The sequence below is a fragment of the Nycticebus coucang genome, chromosome 4 (assembly GCF_027406575.1).
Source record: "Nycticebus coucang isolate mNycCou1 chromosome 4, mNycCou1.pri, whole genome shotgun sequence".
Taxonomy (NCBI): Eukaryota; Metazoa; Chordata; class Mammalia; order Primates; family Lorisidae; genus Nycticebus; species Nycticebus coucang.
In genome coordinates this window covers 45,481,942-45,507,411 of record NC_069783.1, presented here as the reverse complement: position 1 = coordinate 45,507,411, position 25,470 = coordinate 45,481,942, and the positions used below count along the sequence as shown (strand labels likewise).

Here is a 25,470-nt window from a genome sequence, read left to right as displayed (position 1 = left end):
GCCCTTATCCTCTTATGCGCCTTTATTATTTTGGATGGCGTGACAGAGGCACTACCCCAGGTATAGCAGGAGGCTGTAGGAACTAGGATACCAAGAGCAACCTTTTACTTTTCCACCTTGGCGTTGTACTATTGTTTTTAATGTATTTTGTACCATTTGGGGGAAGCAGTCCCAAAAAAGACCAGAGGGATTCTGAATGGCTTTTTCCTGCCATGAGCCTAACCCTGGGACAATATTTTGAAGATGGAAGAAGAAGAGAGGCTGGGCAGACCTGGCAGACGTTGAGCCTGAACACCTAGCCATCAGGGCCGGGGTGCACATCAAATGTCATGTCCAGGAGCACTTAGAAGGACCGTAGGCCACTGCAGATGTGAGGAACTATGGTGTAAATTGGGCTTGCCTCCTCTTCTAGGCCCGAGAGGGACTTCCTGTAGGGTCTCAAATAAGATCTGTGCCCTCTGTGCTAACCGCTGTGATGCTGGTGGCTTCTCTAGGTCCCTGCCCTGGTTACCCTGGGTATCTATTCCTCCCACACACATCAACCTCAGCCACCACCACTGTCCTCTCAGTTTGTCTGCAGCTTAAGAGACTGTCTCTTCTTGGCTGCAGGTTTCTTATGCTGTTTCCACATACAGCTCTTTCTCCATTAGGTCACAGCATGTCAAAAGTCACAGCACTGAGAGGACAGTTTGTCCTCCCTCCGCCTTGCCTCCTCTCCCCCTCTTTCCCCCCTCCACCCCCTCATTGCTCTCTGGGGCTCTACGTGACATCTTCTAGACCCAAGGATAAGTGGCAGGCACAGGCTTTGAGGCCAAAGGCCACAGGTGACTTAGGCGGTAGTCTTGTCTCCAGCATCCTCTCTGAAGTGTGGAATGCACCTACCTGTGGTATGGAGTTGCCTGATCTCCGGTCCTCACGCCTAGGACTACTTTGAAGCCATATTATCTTAAAAACATAATTCAAAATCTGTAAGTTTGGAATCAAAGTTCTTTTTTCTGTCTTTCTCTTTATTGTAGCAAAACACTCAATATTAAACTCACCATCTTAACCATCTTTAAATGTACTGTAGTTAAGTGGCAATAAATACATCCATAGTGCTGCGCGACCTTCTCTGTCCAGCTCCAGAACTCTTTTTTTTTTTTTTTTTCCGGCCGGGGCTAGGTTTGAACCTGCCACCTCCGGCATATGGGACCGGCGCCCTACTCCTTGAGCCACAGGCGCCGCCCCAGCTCCAGAACTCTTAAAGCTCTGTACCCATTATAAACATTAACTCTACATTGCCCCCCCCCCCCAGCTAGCCCCTGGCAACCCCCATTTTACCTTCTGTCGCTATGATTTTGACTCCTCTAGGTACCTCATGTAACTAGAATCATGCAGAATTCGTCTGTTGGGGACTGACTGATCTTACTTAGAATAATGTCCTCAAGGTTCATCCATGTCTCAGCTCATATGAGAATTTCCTTCTTTTTTAAGGATGAATAATAGTCCATTATATGTATTATATGCATATATACATCTTAAAAAGGAAAAAGTATTAAAATTGTAATATTCAATATCTACCACTAACAAAAGATAAATACCAGTCATATTTGAGCACCTCTTATAATAGCAGAAGTCAAACATGTCTTGCATATTACAATTTTAATATGTTTTTTCCCCTTCTTAAAACGTGTTTCTATATATACCCCATTTTGCTTGTCTATTCATCTGTCTATGGTATGGTGGCTCATGCCTGCAGTCCCAGCTATTTGGGAGGCTGAGGCATGAGGATCAGGCAATAGGTCACAGCATGTCAAAAGTCACAGCACTGAGGGGAAAGTTAGGTTGCTTCTGTGTTTCAGCTATTACAAGAAACAATGCCATGAACATGTGTGAACAAGACCTTGTTTTCAATCCTTTTGGGCATATACACGGGAGTGGAATTGCTAGATCATATGGCAATTTTTAATTTTTAGAAAACCGCCATATTGATTTGCACAGTGGCTGTACTATTTATTATTCCCAGCAACAGTGCGTAAGGGTTCTGATTTCTTCAGATCCTAACCAACACTGGTTGTTTGCCCTTTTTTGTTTGTTTGACAGGGTCTTATTCTGTTGCCCAGGCTAGAGTGTAATGGTCTCATCATAGCTCACAGCAACCTCAAACTCCTGGGCTCAATTGATCCTCCTGCCTCACCCTCCTGAGTACTGTGATCCATGTGCTACTATGTTTGGCTGGTTTTTGTATTTTTGATAGAGATAGGATCTCACTCTTGCTGAGGCTGCTCTTGAACTTCTGAGCTCAAATGATCCTACTCTGGCCTCAGCATTCTGAGTGCTGGGATTACAGACCTGCCTGGATTATTTGCTGCTTTTTTGATAGTAACAGCTCTGAGGTGGTATTATAGTTTTGAATTTTGTCTCCCTAATAATTAGTGACATCAAGCATCTTTTCATGTGCTTATTGGCTATTTTTATATCTTTGGAGAAATGTGTCTTTTTTTTTCTTACTTTTCTTTTTTTCAATTTAACCATTGAAATCGTTGGTAGATATTGAACAGTCTCACTCTGTTGCCCCTGGCAAGAGTGCTGTGGCAACAGCTCATAGCAACCTCAAACTCCTGGGCTCTAGCCATCCTCTTGTCTCAAGCCTCCCAAATAGCTGGGACTGCAGACATGGGCCACCATACCTGGTTAGTTTTTTAATTTTTAGTAGAGACAGGAGTCTCACTCTTGCTCAGGCTGGTCTGGAACTCTTGAACTCAAATGATCCTCTGGCCTTGGCCCACAAGAGTGCTAGGATTACAGGTGTGAGCCACCAGGCCCAGCCTGGAGAAATGTTTCTTCAAGTCCTTTGTCCATTTTTAAATCAGGTTTCTTGTTGCTATTGAATTTTAGAAGTTGTTTGTATATTCTGGATATTAATTCCTTAGCAGACGAACAATTTGCAAATATTTTCTCCCATTCTTTGAGTTGCCTTTTTTCCTCTGCTGATCGTCTTTTACTGCTAGAAGTTCAAAATTAGTCTCACTAGCCTAAAGTTGAGGTTTTGGCAGGCCTGGTTTCTTCTGGAAGTAGCCTCCTTCTAGAAAGCTCTGAGAAGAGAATCTGTTTCCTTGTCTTTTTTGACTCCTAGAGAATACTTGTATTCCTTTGCTTGTGGCCCCTCTTCCAATCACTCCACATCATCACATCTGCGACTATTGATGCTCATCCTCCTGCCTTCCTTGCACAAGGACTCCTGTAATTATATTGGGCCTTCCCAGATAATCCAGGAGAGCCTTTAATTTCAAGATCTTTAGTTAATCATGTTTGCAAAGTCCCTTTTACCATGTAAGACAATGTATTCATAGGTTCTGGGGATTAGGACATGAACTTCCAGGTGGGACAGTGAATGAGACACCCTTCTGCCCCAAAACTACCTTCCCCTCTGGCCCTTGATTCGCTACCTCCAAGTATCCTTCCCTGGGTTCCCGGGCTGGTTGGTGCTGCTCAAAGTGCTCCAGCTCAGACATTTGCTAAGGTCAATACTGGATTGCGGGCTCAGCGCTTGCAGCTCAGCAGCTAAGGGCACCATCCACATACACTTGAGCTGGTGGGTTCGAATCCAGCCCAGGCCTGCCAAACAACAATGACAACTGCAACAAAAAAATAGCCGGGCGTTGTGGTGGGCACCTGTAGTCCCAGCTACTTGGGAGGCTGAGGCAAGAGAACTGCTTAAGTCCAAGAGTTGGAGGTGGCTGTGAGCTGTGATGCCACAGCACTCTACCGAGGGTGACAAAGTGAGACTGTCTCAAAAAACAACAACAACAAAAAACTGGATTGTGGGTCCTGAGATCACAGAGGGAATTTCCCAGGGCCTTGCATAGCATTAGTATATACTAGGTGCTCAATGAATACTGTATGTGCACCAAGAAAAAATGAGGGTTTACCCTCATAATTATCAAGTAGGAAACAGAAATAAGCCTTGTATAAAGTCACCTTGAATTATGGGGTGGCTCCTTGGATTAGTCTGAACCACAAAGTACTGTTTAGGGAAAGTCTACTAGCCTGCATAACCTCACTCATTGCTGTGGTTGGATGCCGACAGAAACCATCTGATGAAGTAAAAATTTTTTTAAAGGAAGTAAAGAAATTGAAAGCTGATTTAGAAATCATTCCTGGAGGTTTGATCTTGTGGTGGCACATGTTAGATGTTATAATGTAAACAAGTTCTCTACAGATCACTTAAAAAGCAACCTAGTTAAAAGTTGCATTATAGAGAATGGTGTTGGGGGCGGGAGGAACTCTTCTAAGTTTTACAAAGGGCACTTATGGCTCCAGATAAAATCTCTAATGGCTTCATTATTGAAGGATTTTAAGCGTGCTCTATCTGAAATACCTTAGATGGACATGGATATGAAGCTTCTGAAAATCGTGTTCAATGGCCCGTGTGTTCCAGTGTTTTTTTTTTTTTCTTAAATTTTTTTTTTTTTTTTTTTGTAGAGACAGAGTCTCACTTTATGGCCCTCGGTAGAGTGCGGTGGCCTCACACAGCTCACAGCAACCTCCAGCTCCTGGGCTTAAGCGATTCTCTTGCCTCAGCCTCCCGAGTAGCTGGGACTACAGGCGCCCGCCACAATGCCCGGCTATTTTTTGGTTGCCGTTTGGCCGGGGCCGGGTTTGATGAAGACCTCAATAGTGTCATATTTCTAAAGTAATTTAATTTGTAGAGTAGGATTAAATGTATGTGTAGCTTTATTAAGAAAATATGATGGGTTTGGGATTGATTGCAGGCCCTTTGAGCAGCTATAATAGACTCCGGAGGGCCATGGCCTCTGCACAGTCCCCTCCCAGACACCACCAGGGCATAAAATGTGCCAATGGCACATGGCTCAGGCAAGTCCATATATGGAGCCAGAGAGAGAAGGTCAGCCTGTGGGTGGGGACAAGGTGGCCTCACTCCACATTTGTACCCCAAATCCCAGCAGCAGGAGGGCCACCATGTAGCCCAACTAGGGTTTCACTGGGGCACACACAGGTGTGGCTGAGTACAGGTCTATTGGATGTGGGGGTCTGACCAAGGAAGCAGGACCCATGGGACCTGAACTGGCCTGGGTGTTCTGACAAAATGTAAGGGTCCCATATGGTGGTTGGTGGAAGAAAGATAGGGGAGATAGAACTCATGGGAAGGACTTGAAGAGTTTTGAAGGATGAAAAAGGGCAAAGAGTGAGTCCCAATAGGAATTTTGGAAAGAAGTCTTGCTGGTGTGGGCATGGGAGGGCATGGCTCTTTGAGGCCCCAGGAGATCTGATCTGATCAACTTGCAGGAGGAAGAAGAGGAAGGAAAACAGACAAGGACTTAGGAGGGTGTAGCTCCCAACTCAGTAAGTAGCTCTCTGTTTGGAGGAAAAGTGCCTGGCCCCAGCCTAGCACAGCTTCCAGGACTCTCACTGGGCTCAGCCCAGCTTGTACCAGGCCAAGCTATGCAAAGCCCCTGCAGGGTGTTTTTTGGGTGGGGTGTGTGATGCCACCACTTAAGCCATTGAGCCTTGGGCCTTGCTTGGGGTAAGGGGATTGAGATCTGGGCTCCTGAGATGGCTTCAGGCCTGGCACAGACAAGAGCAAAGGAGCTCGGAATGGCCTCTTCCTTCTAGGCCTGAGCTGAAGTGAGTCAAGAGATCACAGAGTGGGCAGCACCTGTGGCTCAGTGGTAGAGCGCTGGCCCCATATACCGAGGGTGGTGGCTTCAAACCTGGCTCCAGCCAAACTGCAATAAAAAAATAGCCGGGCGTTGTGACGGGCACCTGTAATCCCAGCTACTCAGGAGGCTGAGGCAAGAGGAATTGGAGGTTGCTGTGAGCTGTGTGACGCCACAACACTACTGAGGGTGGTAAAGTGAGACTCTGTCTCTACAAAAAAAAAAAAAAAGATCACAGAGTGATGGGAGACTACCCAGGTATGGGGAGTCTGTGGGAGGCTATCTGTGCTCCTGACCTCCATGTGGGGACAGGCCAGAGCTGCTCTTCTTTGGCAAGACTCTCCCATGCCTGCTCCAATCCCATATCAGGCAAATGTGCTCCCTGGGCTGGCGTGTGCGCTGAGGACAGAAGCAGTGAGTGAGGTTCTAGAATCCCCCCTCCCAGGCTGGGCTCCAGGTGCACAGAGGATGGTGCAGGGAATCTGAGCCAGCCCTCTCTGGGGACAGACAGGGTTGTCAGAAACACGCCGGGGCCTCACGTCTTCATGGGGGTCATTGTAAGGATAGAGAAAACAGCAGCTGGGAATCCTGACCTCAGAGTCCGGCTGCAGGGGTTGGAAGGGTCACTCAGGACATAACAGAGCTCCAGCACATCCTTCATCTTTTTGTACCTTAAAAGCAGACAGCCATTTCCTTTGATTCCAGAGCTCTGCCTTTACAGAGATTAACCTGCTATTCATTTTTGCTTTCATCTTCCAGGTCCTACCAACCACTGTCCATTTTTTCCTCTGCCAGGAGGTTTCTGCTGTTTTTCAGCCTCCACTCCTGCCCCGAGGCCAGGCTCTCTGTGGCCTGGGCAGTGTCAGTGGCATGAAAGGCAAGGAGAGGGAGGAGCTGTTCCAGGGCAGGTAACATGTGAAGCATGTGGTCCTGGGCTGGAGGTTGGCCCATCCCAGAATGTGGGCGCTAGAGTAAGTAAGCGTATGGTAGAAGTGTTACATTTCCTCATTGGTTACTTGTGCTCTGGTTGGGGACCTTTGTCCTTGGTAAAAAGGCACAGAGGTATTAAGGGGCAAATGGGCAGGATTTATGCAACCTATTCTCAAATGTTTAAAAATATATACATACATGTTTTTAAATAAGTCCACAATGGCTTAGCTTCTTGCCAAATTCTGAAGAGACCGTTAAGAGTGAGACCCGGAGAGTGAGCGAGGATAAGAGAACAACGATGCCCACCCCACCTGTGGACCGCCCGTGTGGGAGCACTGGGACACCTCGAGCCTTGGGCCAGCCCATGGAAGACACACCTTGGTTCTGGAACCCAGCCACAGTCCCGCCAGCTGGTGGTCAGGACTGTGCAGTCCCATGACCCAATGCACAACTCCCGTGGGGGACGTGTTTATGCTTTCTGGCATCTTCTGAACACCCTTCCTGTTTGGGGATGCCCAGCCTTCATGTGACCTCTGCTTAAGCAGCCCCAGCCAGCTCCTTCCAGTCAGTGGGTGAGGCTTGGGGTGGGAGGGGGGCTTCTGGGCACTTGAGAGCCCTCTGGAGCCCCACTGTTCCCCCCAGAGTGCTCCCATAGAGGACCTTGGTGATGCAAGTTTCTGTGGATCCCCGAGGGATCTTCTGCTGTGGTGATGGTGGTGAGGGCGCACCATGCAGTGTCTCAAATGGCAGCAGTGGGCAGAGCACCGGCTCTGTGGGCAAGGCCCTGTGTTCCCAGGCCCACCACAAACCAAGTAACCATGAGTGGAGGCACCGTGATCTCTTCACTTTGGGAACAAAACCTACCTCCCAAGCTTGGTGACTACCAAGGAATTGATTAGAGCAGCGGTTCTCAACCTGTGGGTCGTGACCCCTTTGTAACAATGAAAATACATCACGGTATTAGGAAGGTTGAGAACCACCAGATTAGAGGAAGAGTTCACTGATAAGTGAAGCATCCAATGCACAGTATGGTGTGGGGCTGTGTTAGTATCATCACTGTCGTTTTCATTCCAAGATGAGAGCCAGGCCAGGAGCCCCTCTGGATGCACCATAGGTGATGATGATAGTGAAGGAGAAAGGAGGGGTGTTCAGGATGTGTGTGTTCTATTTTGTGACCCCTCCAGAGGGCCCAGAGGGCTAGGTATGGAGTGAGGGGCTGATGAAGGTACTGGCACAGGCCAGGGCATTGCCCCTCCAGAACTTCAGCTACTTGAGCAGCCATACTTTGTGTCCTGAGAGACCCATGCCTTCTGGTCGAGCTGATTGGGTCAGAAGGCACTACCCAAGGGAAGTTGGTCTGCAGGCTACTGAGTGACCCTAAAATGAGTGGGACCAATCAGATCCTCTTGTTGAAGACTCAGCTGCTCAGAGAGGAGCGGCCACAGCACTGCAGGAGGCAGGTCAGGTGGGGGTTTGGGCTAGTGTTGAAACAGTCCTGGGGGAGCAACACCCTGGGTAAGCAAAGTCTCTCAGCGGGGAGAGAGGGAGGGAGCAGGCAGAAACCAGAGATAGCTACTCAGATGTATTGAGCTGGGCTAGGCCCTGTTCTAGGCTCTGACGTGTTTTTCTTACTTCATCAACGTAATCTACAAAGGTGCCATTATGCTACAATTATCCTTGCTTTACAGGTGAGGAAACAGGCACAGAGAGGTTAAGCAACTTGCTCAAGGCCACACGGCCAGTGGTGAAACTGCATCTTCTAGTTTAGGCTGGTGCCTGTGGTGTCACTGCACTAAGCTCTGTCATGGTCTTGTGGCTGCTTTGGCCCTGGCCTGTGTACTGCTGTGCAGGGAGCTCCCCCTTGTCTCTTATCTTTAGTGAGTCTCTGTTCTCTGCAACTGAAAAAGCCTGATGAAAATTCTAAGGACAGTTCCAGTCAGGACCCCCTTTCTCCCAGGATCCTTCAGATCAGCACCATATGGGCTGGTCCCACAGGTCATGTAGGTACGTCACCCCCATGGCCATGGGTTGTCATCAAGAGCTGGCGGCATGGGTTGGGCACATGGCTGGGTTTGTTTAGCTAGAGGCTTTCCAAGGCCAAGGAATATTTGCACAGTGACAACATCTGAGTGCCAGGGTGGGGGTGCGAAAGCAACAATGAGCACTTTGGTACCAGAGGGGTGTCTGGGTAGTGGGGGCTAAAATTCCATTCATATTTGTGCCTGCAGATAAACACCATTACTGCTGAAGTGCACAAGTGGGAGCTGTCCTGGAAAGTGATGGGTGGGTTGGTGGTCTATGGGGGCAACAGGCAGCTTCAAGTCTGTCCCCAGACTCTCACCCTCATTCTGGCATGACAGGTTCTGATGAGGGAGTTGGCTTCCTTTCTCTCCATTGAGGGTTTGTGTGCAACAAGTAATTTGATACTAGGTGTTCAATCACTAAAGTTCATTTATGTGTTACGTTAAGAAAAGGTCACAGCAAAAGAGAAGCTGGGGACCCAAAGGCTCCAAGCAAAGCCCTTCCTCTCAGGGACAGCAGTGCCCAGCCCCAGAGCAAGGCGGAGGTAGGGCAGGGGGGTGGCCAGGCCACTGGCAGGCACAGAGGATAGGAAGTGAGTCTGGACAGATCTAGATTAGTCCTGAGTTTGAGGGGAGCCTCAAGGCAGTTGTCTTCAAAGTGGGGTGGCTGCAGCCTACAGCAGGAGACCCCTTGGGTTATGTAAAGAAGAGTTATATAAGTTTGCATCATTTGTTAGAATTGGTGTAATGCACGCTTTAATATTAACATCCACAGTATCCTGGTGCCTGGTATAACTGATCTATTAGGAGTACACTGGTATGAACTACAGAAGTGGTGATCCAGGTGGCCTGGATCCTCCCCTACACCCTCTCCTGGTGCTTCTCCTAGAGCAAGGCCTGAGGGTTCAGATGGCCAGTGCAGTCCTGGCCTTTCCTGGCTGTGCCTCAGAGGCAGCAGGGGGCTCAGGCTTACCTGAAGGGTAGTTCGGAAGCCAGAATCCACCCCACCTGGATGGATCCCTCTACCTCCTTTCCCCCCCTCTAGGCTTTAGCTCTAACCTCACCAGGAGATACTCCGACCAGCTCAAATCCAGATCTTTCCAGGGGATCCTCCCTTCCTTCCTCCTCCACACTCCCTCCCAATCCCAGGCCTTGGACCCAAAGACTTCTCTGGCCTGTCTCATACAACACCTACTCCTCTCCAGGGCCAGCTTAAGGCCTGTTCCCAGGCTGTGTGCCCAATGAATGAACATGCTGCTTTAGACAAACTGCTTCCCCTTCAAGGGTCTCTTTATTAAATTTTCAAAGTCACTATCAGCAACTTGTCCAGGCCCTCTGTGGCTTCCAATGAGGGAATGCTAAAAAGTTGAAATGCATTTGGTACATTTCCTCTTACCAAGATTTGACTTCCAACATCTTTGGGTACTCTGAGATATATCGATAGCATTTGCTTTTTACTTTTTTTCTAACAGAATTCCAGAACAAAAATAGATCTCTATTATATATAATATATATATTTATATATACACATACATGTATAGAGAGATTCTTCAACAAAAAAGAGGTAAAGGATCCAGTGTCCCCTGTGGCGCCCCAGGCCTGGCTCAGGAAGGCAGAAGGCACTGGCTCTCCTGGGAAGTACCTTGGGATGTGCAGTGCTGAGCCACTGTGGTGCAAAGGGGGGCACCTGACAGCTGTTCCTTCCACAAAGATGGGGTTGTGACAAACCCAGGGTAGCCCTCATCCAACCTGTCCACATGTACCTGATGAAACATCAAAACTAAAACCCAAAGTGCAGGTACAAAAGGATTTCCTTGGCAGGGCTGGCTCTTGGGGAAGTTTTAAGAGCATCACAAGGCAGGGCCAGGAGGAGCCAGCAGAGAAAACATCTGCTTAGCTACCATCGGACTCCTGTAGCCAGGGCCTGGGCTCCATCTACCCCTCAGGTCTTCAACCACAGCCTGCACTTGGGCCTAGGCAGGGAGACCCAAATGGCCAGGGTGGGATTCAGACTGCCCAAGAAAGCCCAAAATGACAAACATGCTATGGGTGATGAGATGTATCAAGGACCTTCCTATAAACTTCCCACCTTCATGCTGCCAGCTCTGGAGGGACCTGAATTGTAGGGTAAGGCTTGAAGGAACTATGCTTCCACACAGGGCATTATGAAGGGCTGGGTCCAGTGACCATGTTTTGTATCCTGGGGCCCTCAGCCAAAGGCCTAGGAGGCCACTTGAGGTGGGGCATGTTTCCAGGGAGATGGGGGTGGTGGAAATGGAAGAGTGAGTCAGGGCCAGTGTTCAGCGACCCAAGCCTGACACCAGGGGCCCTGAAGGCACTTGGGAGCAGAAGGGAAGAACATGGTAGGGTCCAGCAGGCCTCAGTAGTCAAAGTGGGGCAATGCTGGAATTGCTCACTGACTCAAAGTCTGAGAGGGCAACATAGAGATCCCATCTTCTTCCCCCTTGCCAGCAGTTTCTTCAGTTGTGACTGCTCTGGCTGAGAACTGGAGAATGTCCCAGAAGTCTGTGCTATCCAGAGATTGGGGAGTGCGACCAGGAGCAGAGGCATGGGTGGGGATGAAGTTCAGCTATGTGGCTCTCCTGTCTGAGTTCTCGGGGAGCAAGTCTGATCACAACTCTGCCAGGCACATAGGGTTCAAGCCAGCATGTCTCCCAGGGCACCTGGGAAGCAATCTGGGAAGACCCTCTTGGCCCGGCAAGGAGAAGTAGGGCTGCAGCCTACAGAAGTGTTCACTAGAGGTGTATTTCCGTGAGCCCCCACAACCAGATGCCACTGTCCTCCCCAATCCCACCTGCCTGCTCCTGTTGGCCCCCACAGGCAGCCCCCTCCCTTCTGCTGCTACAGTGCTTGTCAGAGCTCTCTGGGGATGATGGAGAAGGGCAGCACAGGGCTGCTGGCCTCCAGCTCCAGCGCAGTCAGGAAGCAGTCCACGGCAGCCTCGTTCTGGCCCTGGGCCTGTAGCACCTCGCCCAGGCCCTGCCACGCCTCGTGGCAGGTGCTCTGCCTCTCCACAGCGTCCCGAAGCACCTTCTGGGCCAGGCTCTTGTGGCCCAGCCGACTCAGCATCAGACCCTGCAGACCAAGCACAGGGCAGGGTTACTGAGGGCGTCCCAGGGCAGAGAGCTGAGGGCAGCTCAGTCAGTGGCCACCAGCCACAGGCCACTGTGTCTGGCTTGGGCACTGCTGGGTGACTGTGCCCTTTACCCATGCACAATCCTACCTGTCACTGGCTCAGCCCAGCTGCCCAGGCCATCTGCCAGAGGATCCCTGTTCCTCTTGGCCCTGAGAGATGGACTTTCAAGTCACCAGATCTGGCTTTGAGTCTCCCCATCAGGGATCTTGGCCAGGTCAAAACTCTCTGGTCCTCAGTTTCCTCATCTGTAAATGGTGAAATTACGGTATCTACCTGGGGACTGTTGTGACACTGAAAGGAGTCAGGACATGTAAAGCACAGAGAACAGTGCCTGACAGCAGCAAGCTCTCTATAAATGGCACTGTTCTCAGTCCTTGCAGCCTGTCCCATGGAGCTGCCCCTCACCCCAGGCACTGCGAGACTGGGGAGAACACAGCACGCGGCTTCCTCCCTGCCACCAGAGGTGGTGCAGCTGAAGCTCGTGGGTGGGAGGGGCAGCTCTTTTCCTGTGTCAAGCAGCCAGTCTTCCTGGGGACATCTGAGTCTTGGGACCTGAGCACTCAGCCTGGGAGGTGACGGTCAAGGAAGAGTCAGGTGGCTGAGGATGGGTTGGTGGGCAGTGCTGGCTGAACAGGCTGGATCAGCTCAGAGACGAAAGGAAGTCTGGCCCTGCTGTTTGACTCAAACAACTCTGTTGCCAGAGAGATAGAGGAAGTCACAGGATTGTCACCAAATGGGGGCTAGGAAGTGAAACTGGCCCCTTGTCTCCTCCATATTCTCTTCCACCCACACTGAAACGGGGCAGGGGGACAGGGTAGTGAGCAGAGGGAGGGAGCTGGGGCCCCCTGCAGCCTCAGGTTTCAGAAAGGTTGCTTTGCAGCGTCCCACTGATCTCTGTTCCAGCCCTCAGAGGCAGCACAGGATGGCAGCATGGGGGGGGCTCCTTCTCTTATTCAAAGACAGGAGGTAGGAGGTAGAGCCCCACCACTGACTTCCTGGACAGGCGGGGGACAGGGAGGGGGTGGGGAGCTGCCTTCTATGTGTCTGAAGCCCCCTCTCCGGTGCCCGCCCACTGATGGCCATGTACATTTTTAGCTGGAACATTTTTCTCCTCACCGAGCTCCCCAGAGTTAGGCCCTCGGTTGCTATGGAGACGCACCAGGGAAGATGCACACGCCTGATTTCAATAAGTCCTCAGAGAGCTTGGAACACAACCAATTAGGCAAGAGTGAAAGAAGGTGCTCAGGAAGCCCAGGAGAAGCTTCTCCCTCCCCAGAGGCACTGGCTGGAGCGCCTGGGGGTGGGGGAAGGGGAGGAGGGGCCATCCTCACAGCACCTCTGTCAGCACCCCCAAAGCCCTGCCCAAGGAACCCCCCACAGATGAGGCCTGCAGAGGACTGGGAGGCCTCAGGGTGGGGCCTCAGAGAGGGTCCCATTCAGGCCAGATGGGAGCAGTGCTGACTCAGGGCTGCATAGGACCACAGGCTGCATCTAGGCGGGCCAGCAGGGCTCTGGGCCAAGATGTTCTGCCCACATGGCCCGATGACGGCTGGACCCTGAGCAGCTTGCGATGGAACAGGGCCCACAGGGAGGAGGGAAGGCAGACCAGTCGACAGGCCGTTGGACACCAAAATTAAGCACCAAAAATGGAAGGTTTGAGCCCTGTGAGTGCTGCCCATGCGGGAACAACAGAGGGCGGATAGGAAGGAAGAGAGAGAGAGAGGCCAGAGCAGCTGCAACACACTGAGTTTTCTGTGCTGAGCTTCCACATGAAATAAGAGCTCCACAGCTAAAAATGAGCTTGAAAACCCTTGATCTCAAGGAGTGTGTGGGTGTTTGGGAAGGGGCCAGATGTGCGTGCAGGGTGAACAGTGTGTGCTGCAGGGGGTGGGTGGTTATCCTCAGTCTGGAAGGTCTGCAGTAGGTTCCTCTGTGTGTCTCTTAGAGGAAAAAGCCTGGGGCTTGTTGGCCAGAAGCCCTGGCAGCTTGGAATCCCAGCTCAGACAAGTGCTGTGACAATGGACAAGTGGCTGATTTTCCCTGAGCTGTGGTTTCCTCATCTGCAAACTTGGCTATTGTGAGGATTCAGCATTGATAAATTTGAAAAAAGCGCAGCATGGGCACATGGGCAGTGTCTCCAAGCCAGGTAGGGCCCTTCGGGGTGGGGAGGGGGCAGCACCATCCATTTTTCTGGAGTCTGGGAGCTCTATCGGGGAAGACTGTAGGCTGGGGTTGGCTCACGCCCCCCCACCCTGGGGTGCTGACCTTAGAGCCTGAAAGGAGACACCGGGCCTGGGTCAGGCTGGAGCCCAGAGGCCTAGGGCCTGTAACAGGATCTGCTGCCACCTGCCCCTGACACCAGCAAGTTCATGTTTGTAGCAACTCAGCGCTGTTTGCTGCCTGACAACTGGACAGGGCCTGGCCCCAGGAAGACTCAAGGTCTCACCTACCCTGCCCCCAGCCGGCACCATACCTAGGGCCTGTCAACACCCTCCTGGCGCCCCTACTCTCCCTGAGTACAGGGTCTAGGGAGATGTGGGAACACAGAGCCTGCATGTCACTTCCATCCACATGTCACGGTTGAATCTTTTCATTCCTCACTTCAAGAAAGAGGAGACCAGACCCACCAAGAGGCTCTCAGTTCCTGACCCTCCCCTGGGGAGGCCACAGCCGTGTAGCCCACCCACAGGGATGAAAACAAGAAAATGCAAGCTGTTCATAGCGATCTTGGCACTGCACCTCCAAGTGGGTGCCTGGGCTGGTTGTGGCCTCTAACAGAGTTTCGGGGTGGGGGGACAGTACTAGAGGGGAAGTCCTCAGAAATTCCTGCCTCCATCTACTCCTCCTTCCCTCTCTTCCTGGATCTAAGGGTTGGGTATCTGACCAGAGCTCATCTGCGTGGGACCCTGCTCTTGTAGGAAGCCTCCAAAGGATGGCAGTTTCTCCTGTCCATACAACCATGCTTGGTGAATGTGGGGCTCTTGTGTGTGATCCCTGCCCTTGGCTGAAAGAACAGGGCCCAGCCTCTTGCCTGCTTTGCTATTCCTCACAGGATAGTAGCCCACTGGAACTCAGGTGGGATGCAAAGCCAGGGCCACCGGAGGTACTTAGGAACCCTGGACTCCCAGCTACGGATACTGCCCTCATGGAGCTTAGCAAGCCCTGCCTTTTAGGGTGATAAGGGTGGGAAGTCTGAGGGGTCCAGGGCCCTGCTGGGGTCTGGTCTCATCGTCTGCATGGATGAGTCAGGTTCTGTGCAGAGGTTCAGTGTCGGGCCAGGAGCTAGTCTGGGATGTGGGTACAGAAAGAGGGTCTCACCTTCCCTTCCAGAACTTCACTGGATGTTGCAATACCCTGTTAATTCAGTGCCTGACTGCGCTACCTAGAGGGGAGGGGCAGCAGAGAAGACCAGGGTGCAAGTGCCCCTTTTCTTCTTTTGAAGGAGGCCTGCCCTGGGAAGCAGCCCTAGTGCTCCTTCTCCACCCCTGCCCTCAAGTATTTACAGAAGTTATTTTGGGAATTTTCTTTCTGAGCTCAAGGCACATTCCTGGGATTCTGTAACAGCCCTTCCAGCTGGGAAGCTGGGAATCAGCTAGAGGCTGCCAGAGCTTTGTGGTCCCTGGAGCCCCCATCTGAGGACACTAGGACTGCAGGGAGGAGCCTGCTCTGGAGAGGACTCCCTCTAACCACCCCAGAGCAGAAACACACCCTCCCAGGGAGGCTTACCTTCCAGCCCTGCTCCAGGATCTCAGCATTCCCTATTCTCTCAGCTGTGTCTGCCTCAACCTGCCCAACCAGACCAGGACTGGACTGAGGCAACTCTCGGGCTGAGGACCAACCCTCACATCATCCCAGCACTCCTGGAACTGGGGCAGCTCCAAGATCCCACTTCCCATTGGGGAAAGGCACACTACCCCAACACCTGGCTGATATGCTCATGCCTGCTGAAAAAGGCCTCAGAAGGGGTGTCCTGTGGTAGTGGGTACCTATGCTTGTGTGGCCAAACCCATGCCTATTCCTCCTTCTTCCTGGGTCCTCTGCAGGTGAGATGTCAGAGAGCGCCAGCAGGCCTCTGTGGCTGGGTGGGGCTGTCTGTCTTCACAGGGGAAGGCCAAGGGCCAAGCTGAGAGGCTCAGGAATGGCTTGACCAGAGAGAGGGTGGGGGACTCCAGAATCTGAGGATCTAGCAGGAAGGGGATCAGCCCCCTCCTGCACCCCCTCCTCTGGGCAGGGGGTTGGGGCTTTTCTCCTCTTCTTTCTTAGCTAGCATCACGTTTTGGTTGGCAGAGGCTCTGCCCACCCTGCAGCACTGTCTGGCCCGGCCCTTGAGGCTAGGTCAGGAGGCTATGGCTAGACCTTGGATTTCAGGTTCTAGATGTGAGCCCTAGAAGAGGAAGAGTGTAGGGGGCCCCAGTCACAGAAGCTCCCCTCTCTGGGCAGGAGGCATAGCCTAAGACGGGTAATAGCCTGTTTGGGGTGAGGGCTGTGGACAAGGTTTCCTGAGTCTTTCTGACCCCTTTCTTGACAGAATTGATTCTGGGATATAAATTAAATCAACAGTGTTCAGCTATCATTCTGAACTAAATCTATGAAAAGGCTTCCAAAAACTGTCCTCTTGGCTTTTTCATCAGAGTTGGTGATGGACTTCAGGAACCCACACATCAGCTGAGGTCTTCAAAAAGTCCTGAGCTGGGGTAACAGCACAGGGATAAGGCGGTCGGGAAGGGCCTCTAGGACATCAGCGAGCAGGTGTCAGGGTCTGCAGAACCCTCCGCTCCCTTCTCCCCTACTTTTCCATCAGGGAGCATGACCTCAGACAGGACTGGCATGGGTAAAGAAGAGAGAACTTGGCCAGGTGCAGTGGCTCAGGCCTGTAATCCTAGCACTCTGGGAGGCTGAGGTGGGTGGACTACCCGAGCTCACAGGTTCAAGACCAGCCTGAGCAAGAGCGAGACCCTGTCTCTGAAAATAGCTGGATATTGTGGCAGGCGCCTGTAGTTCCAGCTACTTGGGAGGCTGAAGCAAGAGAATCGCTAGAGCCCAAGAGTTTGAGGTTGCTGTGAGCTATGATGCCACGGCACTCTACCGAGGATGACAAAGTAAAACTCTGTCTCAAAAAAAAAAAAAGAGAGGATTCACTAGGAGGTCAATGGCCAAGACACTCCTGTTGGCCTTTCCTGCCAAACAGAGGCAGTCCTCCACATCTACTAGAGCTGGTGAGCCAGGGCATGACTTCTGGGTACTTTTGTTTCCTCAAGTAGCCTGGACCCCTCTAAGCCACCTGCCACAGCTCAAGAAATGAACAAGGAGGGAGAAGCCTAGAGTAGGTAGAGCATCCTGGACCCTGAGACAGGGGGCATGGGAAGCAGAGGCCCCTGGGCACCGACACACTCCTGTGTTCTGTGCACTGTGGCCTCGTTTAGCATCGGGAAACCTCCAGAAGGCCAGACAGGGAATTTTACTCCTCACCTGGTCAGGACGCCTTCCCTCCTGAGGATCAGGAAATAGATGCCAAGCTAACCTGGTGTGACTATAAGCCAGAGCCTGGGCACACAGGGCCTCCCCAGAGCTGGTTCCCTACCGTGCTTCTGCTCCAGTGGCCTGGGATTAACTAGTGTATCTCCCTTGTCCCCTGACTCAGATTCCCCACGACAAAGCAGGCTGCCCTCCCCTTTAGCTAAGGTCAGCCCTTGTACCATGTACATTCTTGTTCCATCCACAGCAGCTGGGGGACATGAGCTGAACATCTGAACCTTGGCTGAATTCCCCTGGTGGACTCAGTGAGGACCAAATGGCTTTGTCGTGCTGAGTCTCTGGGGCATGGCACAAGGCTTCCACTTTCCTCTGCAAACCAAGAGCCTTTGAAAATGGCCTGGCAGCTACTTCAAAAAGAAAAAGGTAAAAATAACCCTGACCACTAGAGCACTGACTTACTTTAACTATTTAATCTAATTCTAACAATTGCCCCAGGTACTTGTCATAGAAATCCCCATTTTACAGATGAGAACACTGAGGTCTTGAGAGGTTAAGGAACTTAGCCAAGGTTAAACAGCAAGTAAAGGCAAAGTGGGAATCAAGTCCAGGTCAGGTGGACTTGAAGGCCATGCTCCAACTCGCAGGCACTTCCTCCAGATTCAGCTCAGACACTGTAGCCTTAAAAACTGTCTTAGCCAACCAATGCTAGACTCAATCTGAAGGGCTCTGAGTCCCTGTTCCTGCCCAGCACCTCTTTCCTGCCTTCTCAGTACCCTGCTGCATCATGGGCCACGTGGCAGCATAGGGCCTTTGGGGCAAAGACCTTTATCCCACAGTAAATGTGGTCCAACAGAAATCAGCCTGGCTAAAGGCGGGGTCCAGGCTCAGGCCATAGGCCACCAAATCTCCTATGTGAATAGTGACAAAAAATGTCTAATGTTGACTCAAATTTCTCAGCTCACCGGAGTCCTAAAACTACCCCTTGAGGTCACAAAAGCCTAAATTGTTATCCCAATTGGATAGAAGAAAAAACTATGTTTTGAATGTGTCCTCCAAAATTTATGTGATAGAAACTTAATCCCTAATCAAGAGAGCTGAGAGATGGGACCTTTAAGAGGGCAGAGCCTCATGAATAGGTTACCTCCAGAGTTTGCTTTGGTAAAAGAATGAATTCGCCCTATTCTCCCTCATGTGCTCTCCTATACTCCACCTTCCACCATGAGACGATGTGGCAAGAAGGTCTTACCAGATGTGCCCCCTTGATCTTGGGCTTCCCAGCCTCCAGAACTGCAAGCCAAAGAAGTCTCTGTTCACTATAAACTACCTAGTCTCAGGTGTTTTGCTACAGCAACACAAAATAGACTAAGATATCCAGTGAAGGAAGAATCCTCAAGTGCCCCCATAACTTGAGGGCTGGTTGTCCTAGGTTTGTCACCTTTCATGTCTGGTCCTGCTTTGCAGGACTAAGGTGGGGGCCAGCTGAGGGTAAGGAGTGGGATGACAATAGATGAAGCCCTTTGTAGCCAGAGTTCACCTCTTTGCCTTTAGAAACTACAATCTTCTCATTAGATTCCTGGAGCACCTAAAAAGGCCCAACCCAGAACCTCAGAATGGAAAGGATACCTTGGGGACCCAGGTCCCTCCTAAAGGAGACAGTGGGGGTGGTGGTTGGGAGCTTCAGAGGACTATGTGCTGTGCTGTGAGTGGGGTGAGGAGCTCTGGGCCCATAGCCAAGTTCTTGATCCCCCAAACCCACTTAAAGAATCAAGCAGCCTGCCCTGCACTGGAAGCAGCAGGGAACAATTCACCAGCACACGCTCACCAAGGGGCTGCGGATAACAGCAGCATGTCTTCCTGTCTTTCCAGGGATACTTGGAGAGAGAAAAGGCTGGGGCACACACCAGGAGTGCTTCAGAAACTGCATCCCGGGAATCACATCAGAGCCGAAGCTCCTGCGAGGCAGTCTCCCTGTGCAGCAGATGCCTGAGGAGAAGGTTCTGGAGAGCAGAGCCCCTGAGAGCGCAGGGGAGGGGCCAAGAAACTCCTCCCCTCCAGAGTGTCCCTGGGAGAGGAGGACAGAGCCCGTCCACAAACACCTCTCCTGCTCACTCATGCCTGAGAGTTTCAAGCTGCCTCTTGCCATGCAGACAGGCTGCACCAAAGCTTCCACACTCCCCTCAGCAAAGCTGAGGGCAGGGAGAGTGGGTGGGTCTACGGCAGGGCTAGAACTTCCTTCAGCGGCTGCCAAAGGGTAGCAGAATATGCTACCTCAAAATATGTCACTTTGGCATAAGGATTATTTTGAGCTGAAAGCAACTGAAAAGAAGCAGAAACAAGAAAAGCTCTCTGCTCTTTCCCTCATTTGTCTAAAAGCAGGACATAAATTTACAAGGATGTCCCTCTTCCCTCTCTACCAGGAAGGACAAAGGCTCATCATCGAAGACAACTTGGAGACTGCACCAGAAGCTCACTAAATATTCCTGTCTACTATTAGTTTTGCATTTATTGTCTTGCTATAATTTGCTGTCCCCAGAGACCCGAGGTCCCTTTCCTTTGTCTCATTATTCTCTAAAATTATATTGCTTTTTGTTGAAGATGCTGGATAAGCCAGAGTTCTAAGCCATCTCTTTAAGATTTTCTCATTTTTCCAAGTATCTACCATGTATACATTAGGTATACATGTTAATAAATTTGTCTCTTTTTGCCTTGTTAATCTATCTTTTGTTACGGGGTCCCAGCTAAGAACTTAGAAGCATAGAGGGAAAATTATTTTTTCCTCCCCAATATGGGGCAACCAAGTCAAGTCAAATATTCCATGGGATGCTCTAATCTCACCCTCAGGAACACACACTGACCCACCCATCATGAAGGTCAGGAGACCTCAAAGGAAGCCCCTCCTGGGAAGTCTCTCAGTCACTGTGTGGGGTCCCTGGTTTGGGGGTACTCGGTGAAGGGAGTATCCTGGGAGGGGGCGGGGCAGAGGCAGGCTCCAAGGGCTGAGTGCTAACCAACTGGGTTCCTTCCTAGCCAAGCACCTTGAGCTTTCTTTCAAGGAACCATCCATTCCTGTTAATCTTAGATGGACCCTGCTGGCATCCTCATGTTTCCTCAGGGGTAGGCAGGTAAAGTTCAGGCTTCTCTTTCTTGACTAAATTCTTCCACCAGTAAATTAGGTTCCAAATATCCTAGCTGAGTGGGGTTTCCAGCTTCCTGGAGGGAAGGCTAAGATGGCACTGCAGACGGGCAGACCCACTCCTGAGATTTGATTTGCATCTGCAGAGAGCACGCCTTTTTCTTTTCACACTTGCCAGTCTCCTGAAGGTCCTTGGCCATCCTTGGGCCCAGTGTAGGCGGCAGCCTGCAGAACCAGAACTTGATGGACAAAGTCCTGTAGACATTGCTATATGCATAGTTCCCTGGGCAGACTGTAAAAGTAGCCCCTCGTTCCTGCCTAGTCTGGTGGAAACCATGGTGGAGCTAGAATCATGGATACATCTCCCATGGTTATCTGGGACAGGGAGGACAAGACAGGGACATGACAGCTCCTGGGCCGAAATTTATATTTTTAGAAACACCAGATCTCCCAAAAGCAAAGCCTTCAACTCTTAGTTAGCTTTCTTTAGCCTCTGGGAGGTGGCAGAGCAGAGACAAGCCAAGTCCTCTCTGAGGACTGTAGGGCTGAATGTGGCACCCACACAGCACACTAAGGATATCTACACTCTGTTCTTCTCAGATCTCAGGGAGCGGGACTCACGTGCAACCTCAGGGGGCAGAGCCCTTCCAGCCCAGGCTAGTGGGCAGCTGTGCTCTCAGGGGAGGGGAAACTCTTTCCCCTTATACCTGCCAAAGGCCAATGTCCTCATAAGGCTGCAATGGCATGGTAAGGCCCGGGTGTCCTCCCTGGAAGCCTGCCTTGGCAGTGACTCCACAGGGGGATACCAGTTCCCTCCACGTTCCTTCCTCTGGACAATTCTCCAAGGCTGTATCAATTTCTAGAGTTCACAAGGTCTGAGATACCTGATGTGTGTGTGTGTCTCTCTCTATTATGTTTACAATGAATCTGTTACACAGATGTCACACTGCCTTAGACCGACTGGTATCCCATCATGTCATATCATGTTGCAAAAGATTCCAAGGCTGCATCTGTGCTTGATGGGAGGAAGAGCTGTTCATCATCCATTTATAAAGGGGCATCAAGAGGAAGGACATTAAATGTGTCTTTTCCTAATCACCCAATGAATGAGTCAGAATGGGATCCCAATGTCCTGAGTCCCGGGCCAGCACAGGGAAGACACTTAGATCTGGGAACACTTGAGATCAACAAAGTATTCACATTACCAAAGTATTCACATTACTTCAGAAAAGGAGTGCTTAGTAAATCTTCCCCAGGCTTAAAATCTGCTATTCTTTAGGCATATGTGTGGGATGCTGGCAGGCAGACATAGAGCGTGTGGAAAGGGGCTGGGTCGCCCACGCATGAGCCAACTGCCCCTCTGGTTGCTTATAACTTTAAAAGAGGGCAGGTCTGGCTCCAAGTTGCTCCAGTTTCATCAAATCAGCAAGGCACCCCAGGAAGAGAAAAGGGACTATTTCAGAAACATCTGCAGGGGGCCACTCTGGACAGCTATTCAGTTACTATGGAAACCCGCCCTTGGAAACTGCTTCAATCTCAGTAAAATAGCTATAAACAATAATAAGCATAAATGAAAAATGGTACAGTGTTACTTCAAAATTGTACTCATTATTGGATTTTGTTGGGTTTTAGGGGCTTAGACTATAGGCTCACATCCATGAATGCGGTGGAAGGCAGACGTCTCTGCTGGCTGCAGGCCTAATGATAGAGCCCACATCCTCCCTCCCATCGCTCTAATCAAGTTTCTCCATGTGACCTCCGGCGAGGCATTTATCATAGAAGCTAATGTCTAAATTGCAGGAGGAAGGACGATATGCCTTGCAAAAACCAAACATTTGCTGAGCTGACTGGAAGGCAATATGGAGCCATTTGGGAGGGGACATGAGCCAGGGGGTGTGGTCACTGCATGGGCTCTCCTCAGCTGAGGCTGAACATTCACACAGGCCTGTTAGAAATCAGGCAGCAGGAATGATAGCTGAGCTGGGAGCTTCTGTTCTATTCCATTTTCAAGGACCCTCGGTTAGAAAGAAAGAACCTTACAAAGACAACCTGATCTGGCTCTTTCCCACGTGATGTTTCCAGTCTTTTGGCAACATCCTCTCCAGAGTATCATTGAGTATCATCATCCTGGGCCACGCTAAGAGCTGTGACATCTTTCCCGACACTGCATTGAAGACTAACTCCCTGTGGCTTCTACTCACGGGCAAATCAGACCCCTCTTGGCAATCGTGACCCTTCAGCCCCCTCCAGAGTCAATCTCCTGATCCTTCTGTGTTCTCTAGGTGATAGATGTCAAGGACACCCTAATGGCCATTCTCCTCAAAGCACTTTTTTTTTTTGTAGAGACAGAGTCTCACTGTACCGCCCTTGGGTAGAGTGCCGTGGTGTCACAGGGCTCACAGCAACCTCTAACTCCTGGGCTTACGCGATTCTCCTGCCTCAGTCTCCCGAGCAGCTGGGACCACAGGCGCCCGCCACAACGCCCGGCCATTTTTTTGTTGCAGTTTGGCCGGGGCTGGGTTTGAACCTGCCACCCTCGGCATATGGGGCTGGCGCCCTACTCACTGAGTCACAGGCGCCGCCCTTCTCAAAGCACTTTTACAAGGGGCATTCCGGATCACGACATTTATGCTGAAACCTGCTCGGTGGAAGCAGCACAGGGAGAAGACAGTAATCTATAGGTTCTCCCATACCACCTGTCACAGCAGGTACTCAACAAATGTTTCTTGGACCAGAGAATGCTCACTGGACAAATAAGTAAAACCAAGGTTCAGAAAAGGTAGCCAACTTGCCCATGCTCACTCAGGTAGAGAGAGGCAAGACCTGGACAAGACCAACCTCTGCTTCCCAGCCTCAGATCATCCTCCAAGCACCGCACCCTAGGCACCCAAGACCTAGGACCAGGAGCTGCTGGACCCTCTTACCACCTCATGGACAATTCTCAATCTGAGCTTCAGTTAGGGCTGATATGACAGCCTACCCAGAGCACCCCTGAATCCCATCAAGGAGGTGTGGAGCTCCTCTGGAAGGGAGGAGGCAGTGATCAAGGAGGTTCTGCGGACTCCCAGAAGAAAGAACATTTGGTCTCTAGTAGAGTCTGGATTAGTATCCAGGGAAAGGATCTGATGAATAACAAAGAAAGCCTTTGGGGCTAGATCATCAGAAACTTAACAGCAAAAAGGAAGCCACAAAGAATATCAGCCAGCTCTTCTAGACTTTTTTCAACAAGAAAAAATTGAAGGTGAATGGCCTGCATCTACAAAGGAGGGGAAGGCCGCCTCTCCCAGCAGAAAAGGGAGGCAGGCACCTGCCTACAGACACCAGGCCATGGTAGCAACAGGGTGGTGGCAGGCAGTGGAGCTGGGCAGTGGAGGGACAAGGGGGCCCAGGGCCCCAAGGCTGTGGGAGGGGTGAGTAGGGAGGGCCAGGCCTGACTCACCAGGCTGTGCATGATGCGCACCCCATCCGGGTTCACCGTGAGCGCCTCCTTGTACAGTTGCTGGGCCTCCTCCAAGCTGCCCTTCAACTCGGCCAGGCGGCCCCGCATGTAGAGCACTGAATGAGAGGTGGGGAAGAGCCCCGCTGCCTCCTGGATGCAGAAACCTGCTTCTTTGAGGTGCTGCTGCTCCATGAATAGCTCAGCTGCAAAACCAGAAGGGTGGTGGGAGGTGTGAGCAGTGGGGACTTGAGGCAGCAGCCCCCTCCACATCCCTGGAGTTGGAACTGGTATTAGGTGACGGACAGTATCCCACCGAGTCACAGCATGGGACAAACTGGCTGTGGAATGCAGTGGGAACACCAGGGGATGTTTTCTGAGTGCTTCGTCTGTCTGGCACCTTATGAAGTGCTCCACACCAAGTGGAGGCTCAGTGGGCGCTCACAAAACCTGCAGAACAAGTACTTTTGTTTCCACACTTTAATTAATTAATTAATTTTTTGAGACACAGTCTTACTTTGTCACCCTTGGAAGAGTACTGTCGTGTCACAGCTTACAGCAATCTCAAACTCTTAGGCTCAAGGGATTCTCTTGCCTCAGCCTCCCAAGTAGCTGGGACTTCAGTGCCCGCCACAACACCTGACTATTTTTAGAGATGGAGTCTCCTTCTTGCTCTGTCTGGTCTTGAACTTGAGCTCAGGCAATCTACCCACCTTGGCCTCCCAGAGTGCTAGGATTAGGATTACAGGCATGAGCCACCGCACCCAGCTGTTTCCCCACTGTAGGGAGAAGTCTGGGCAGACAGGTTGCCTAAGGCTCTTGCCCAAGGCCCTGGGCAGAGTCAGTGAGGAAGCCAGCGTGTGCATAAGATGTCTGGCTTCAGAGTCTGGCTGTAAGTAGAAGCATAGTGTCCCCTGGAGCTAGGAGCTTGCTCAGGTGACTCTGACCTCTTTTTCCATGTCCCTTCACTTCATTTATTCACTTGTGTCTGGGAATAAAGTGACAGAAGCAGATGAGGTGACTCTCCTCGAGGCCTCTCAGCCTTCTAGGAGGGGCTCACAGAAGGTGGGAATGTGCTCAGAGCCCAGACAGAAGCAAGTGATCCCCCCACCCAGGACAGATGAGGAAGAAAAAACTCAGGGAGCGCCTGCCCTGGGCAGAGCAGGGTGCAGAGCAATGTGCGTTACAGCTACAAGGACCACCCCCTGCCCTGAGAGCTGATGAGCCAAATGCCTCACGAGAGTCTTGGAGGGAGGCACATACTACCAGGATTCCCATTTAAAAAACCAAACCAATGGCTCAGCACCTGTAGCTCAGTGGCTAGGGCACCAGCCACATATACTGGAGCTGGCAGGTTTGAACCCAGCCCGGGCCTGCCAAAGAACAATGACAACTACACCCCCCAAAAAAAAAAAATTAAAAAAAAAAAATAGCTGGGTGTTGTGGCGGGCATCTATAGTCCCAGCTACTTGGGAGGCTGATGCAAGAGAATCACTTAAGCCCAAGAGTTTGAGGTTGCTGTGAGCTGTGACACCACAGCACTCTACCAAGGGCGACAAAGTGAGACTCTGTCTCAAAAAAAAAAAAAAAGAAAGAAACAGGCCAAGGAGGTGAGGACCTTGTCCCCTTTCCTTGGTGAGAATGGGCAGAGCCAGGTC

The 25,470-nt window shown here is 51.1% G+C and overlaps 1 protein-coding gene across 3 annotated transcripts in view; it reads right to left on the bottom strand.

The window, feature by feature from the left end:
- Window positions 1-11,263: 11,263 nt before the first annotated feature.
- Window positions 11,264-25,470, bottom strand: part of TTC7A (tetratricopeptide repeat domain 7A) — a 120,806-nt gene continuing 106,599 nt past the window's right edge. For all 3 annotated transcript variants that reach the window (XM_053590212.1, XM_053590213.1, XM_053590214.1), the window contains 2 exons: window positions 23,816-24,018; window positions 11,264-11,707 (listed from right to left, as the gene is read on the bottom strand). In XM_053590212.1, coding sequence (XP_053446187.1) covers window positions 11,486-11,707; window positions 23,816-24,018 — 425 coding nt within the window. In that variant the 3' untranslated portion in view covers window positions 11,264-11,485. The remainder of the gene's footprint in view (window positions 11,708-23,815; window positions 24,019-25,470) is intronic.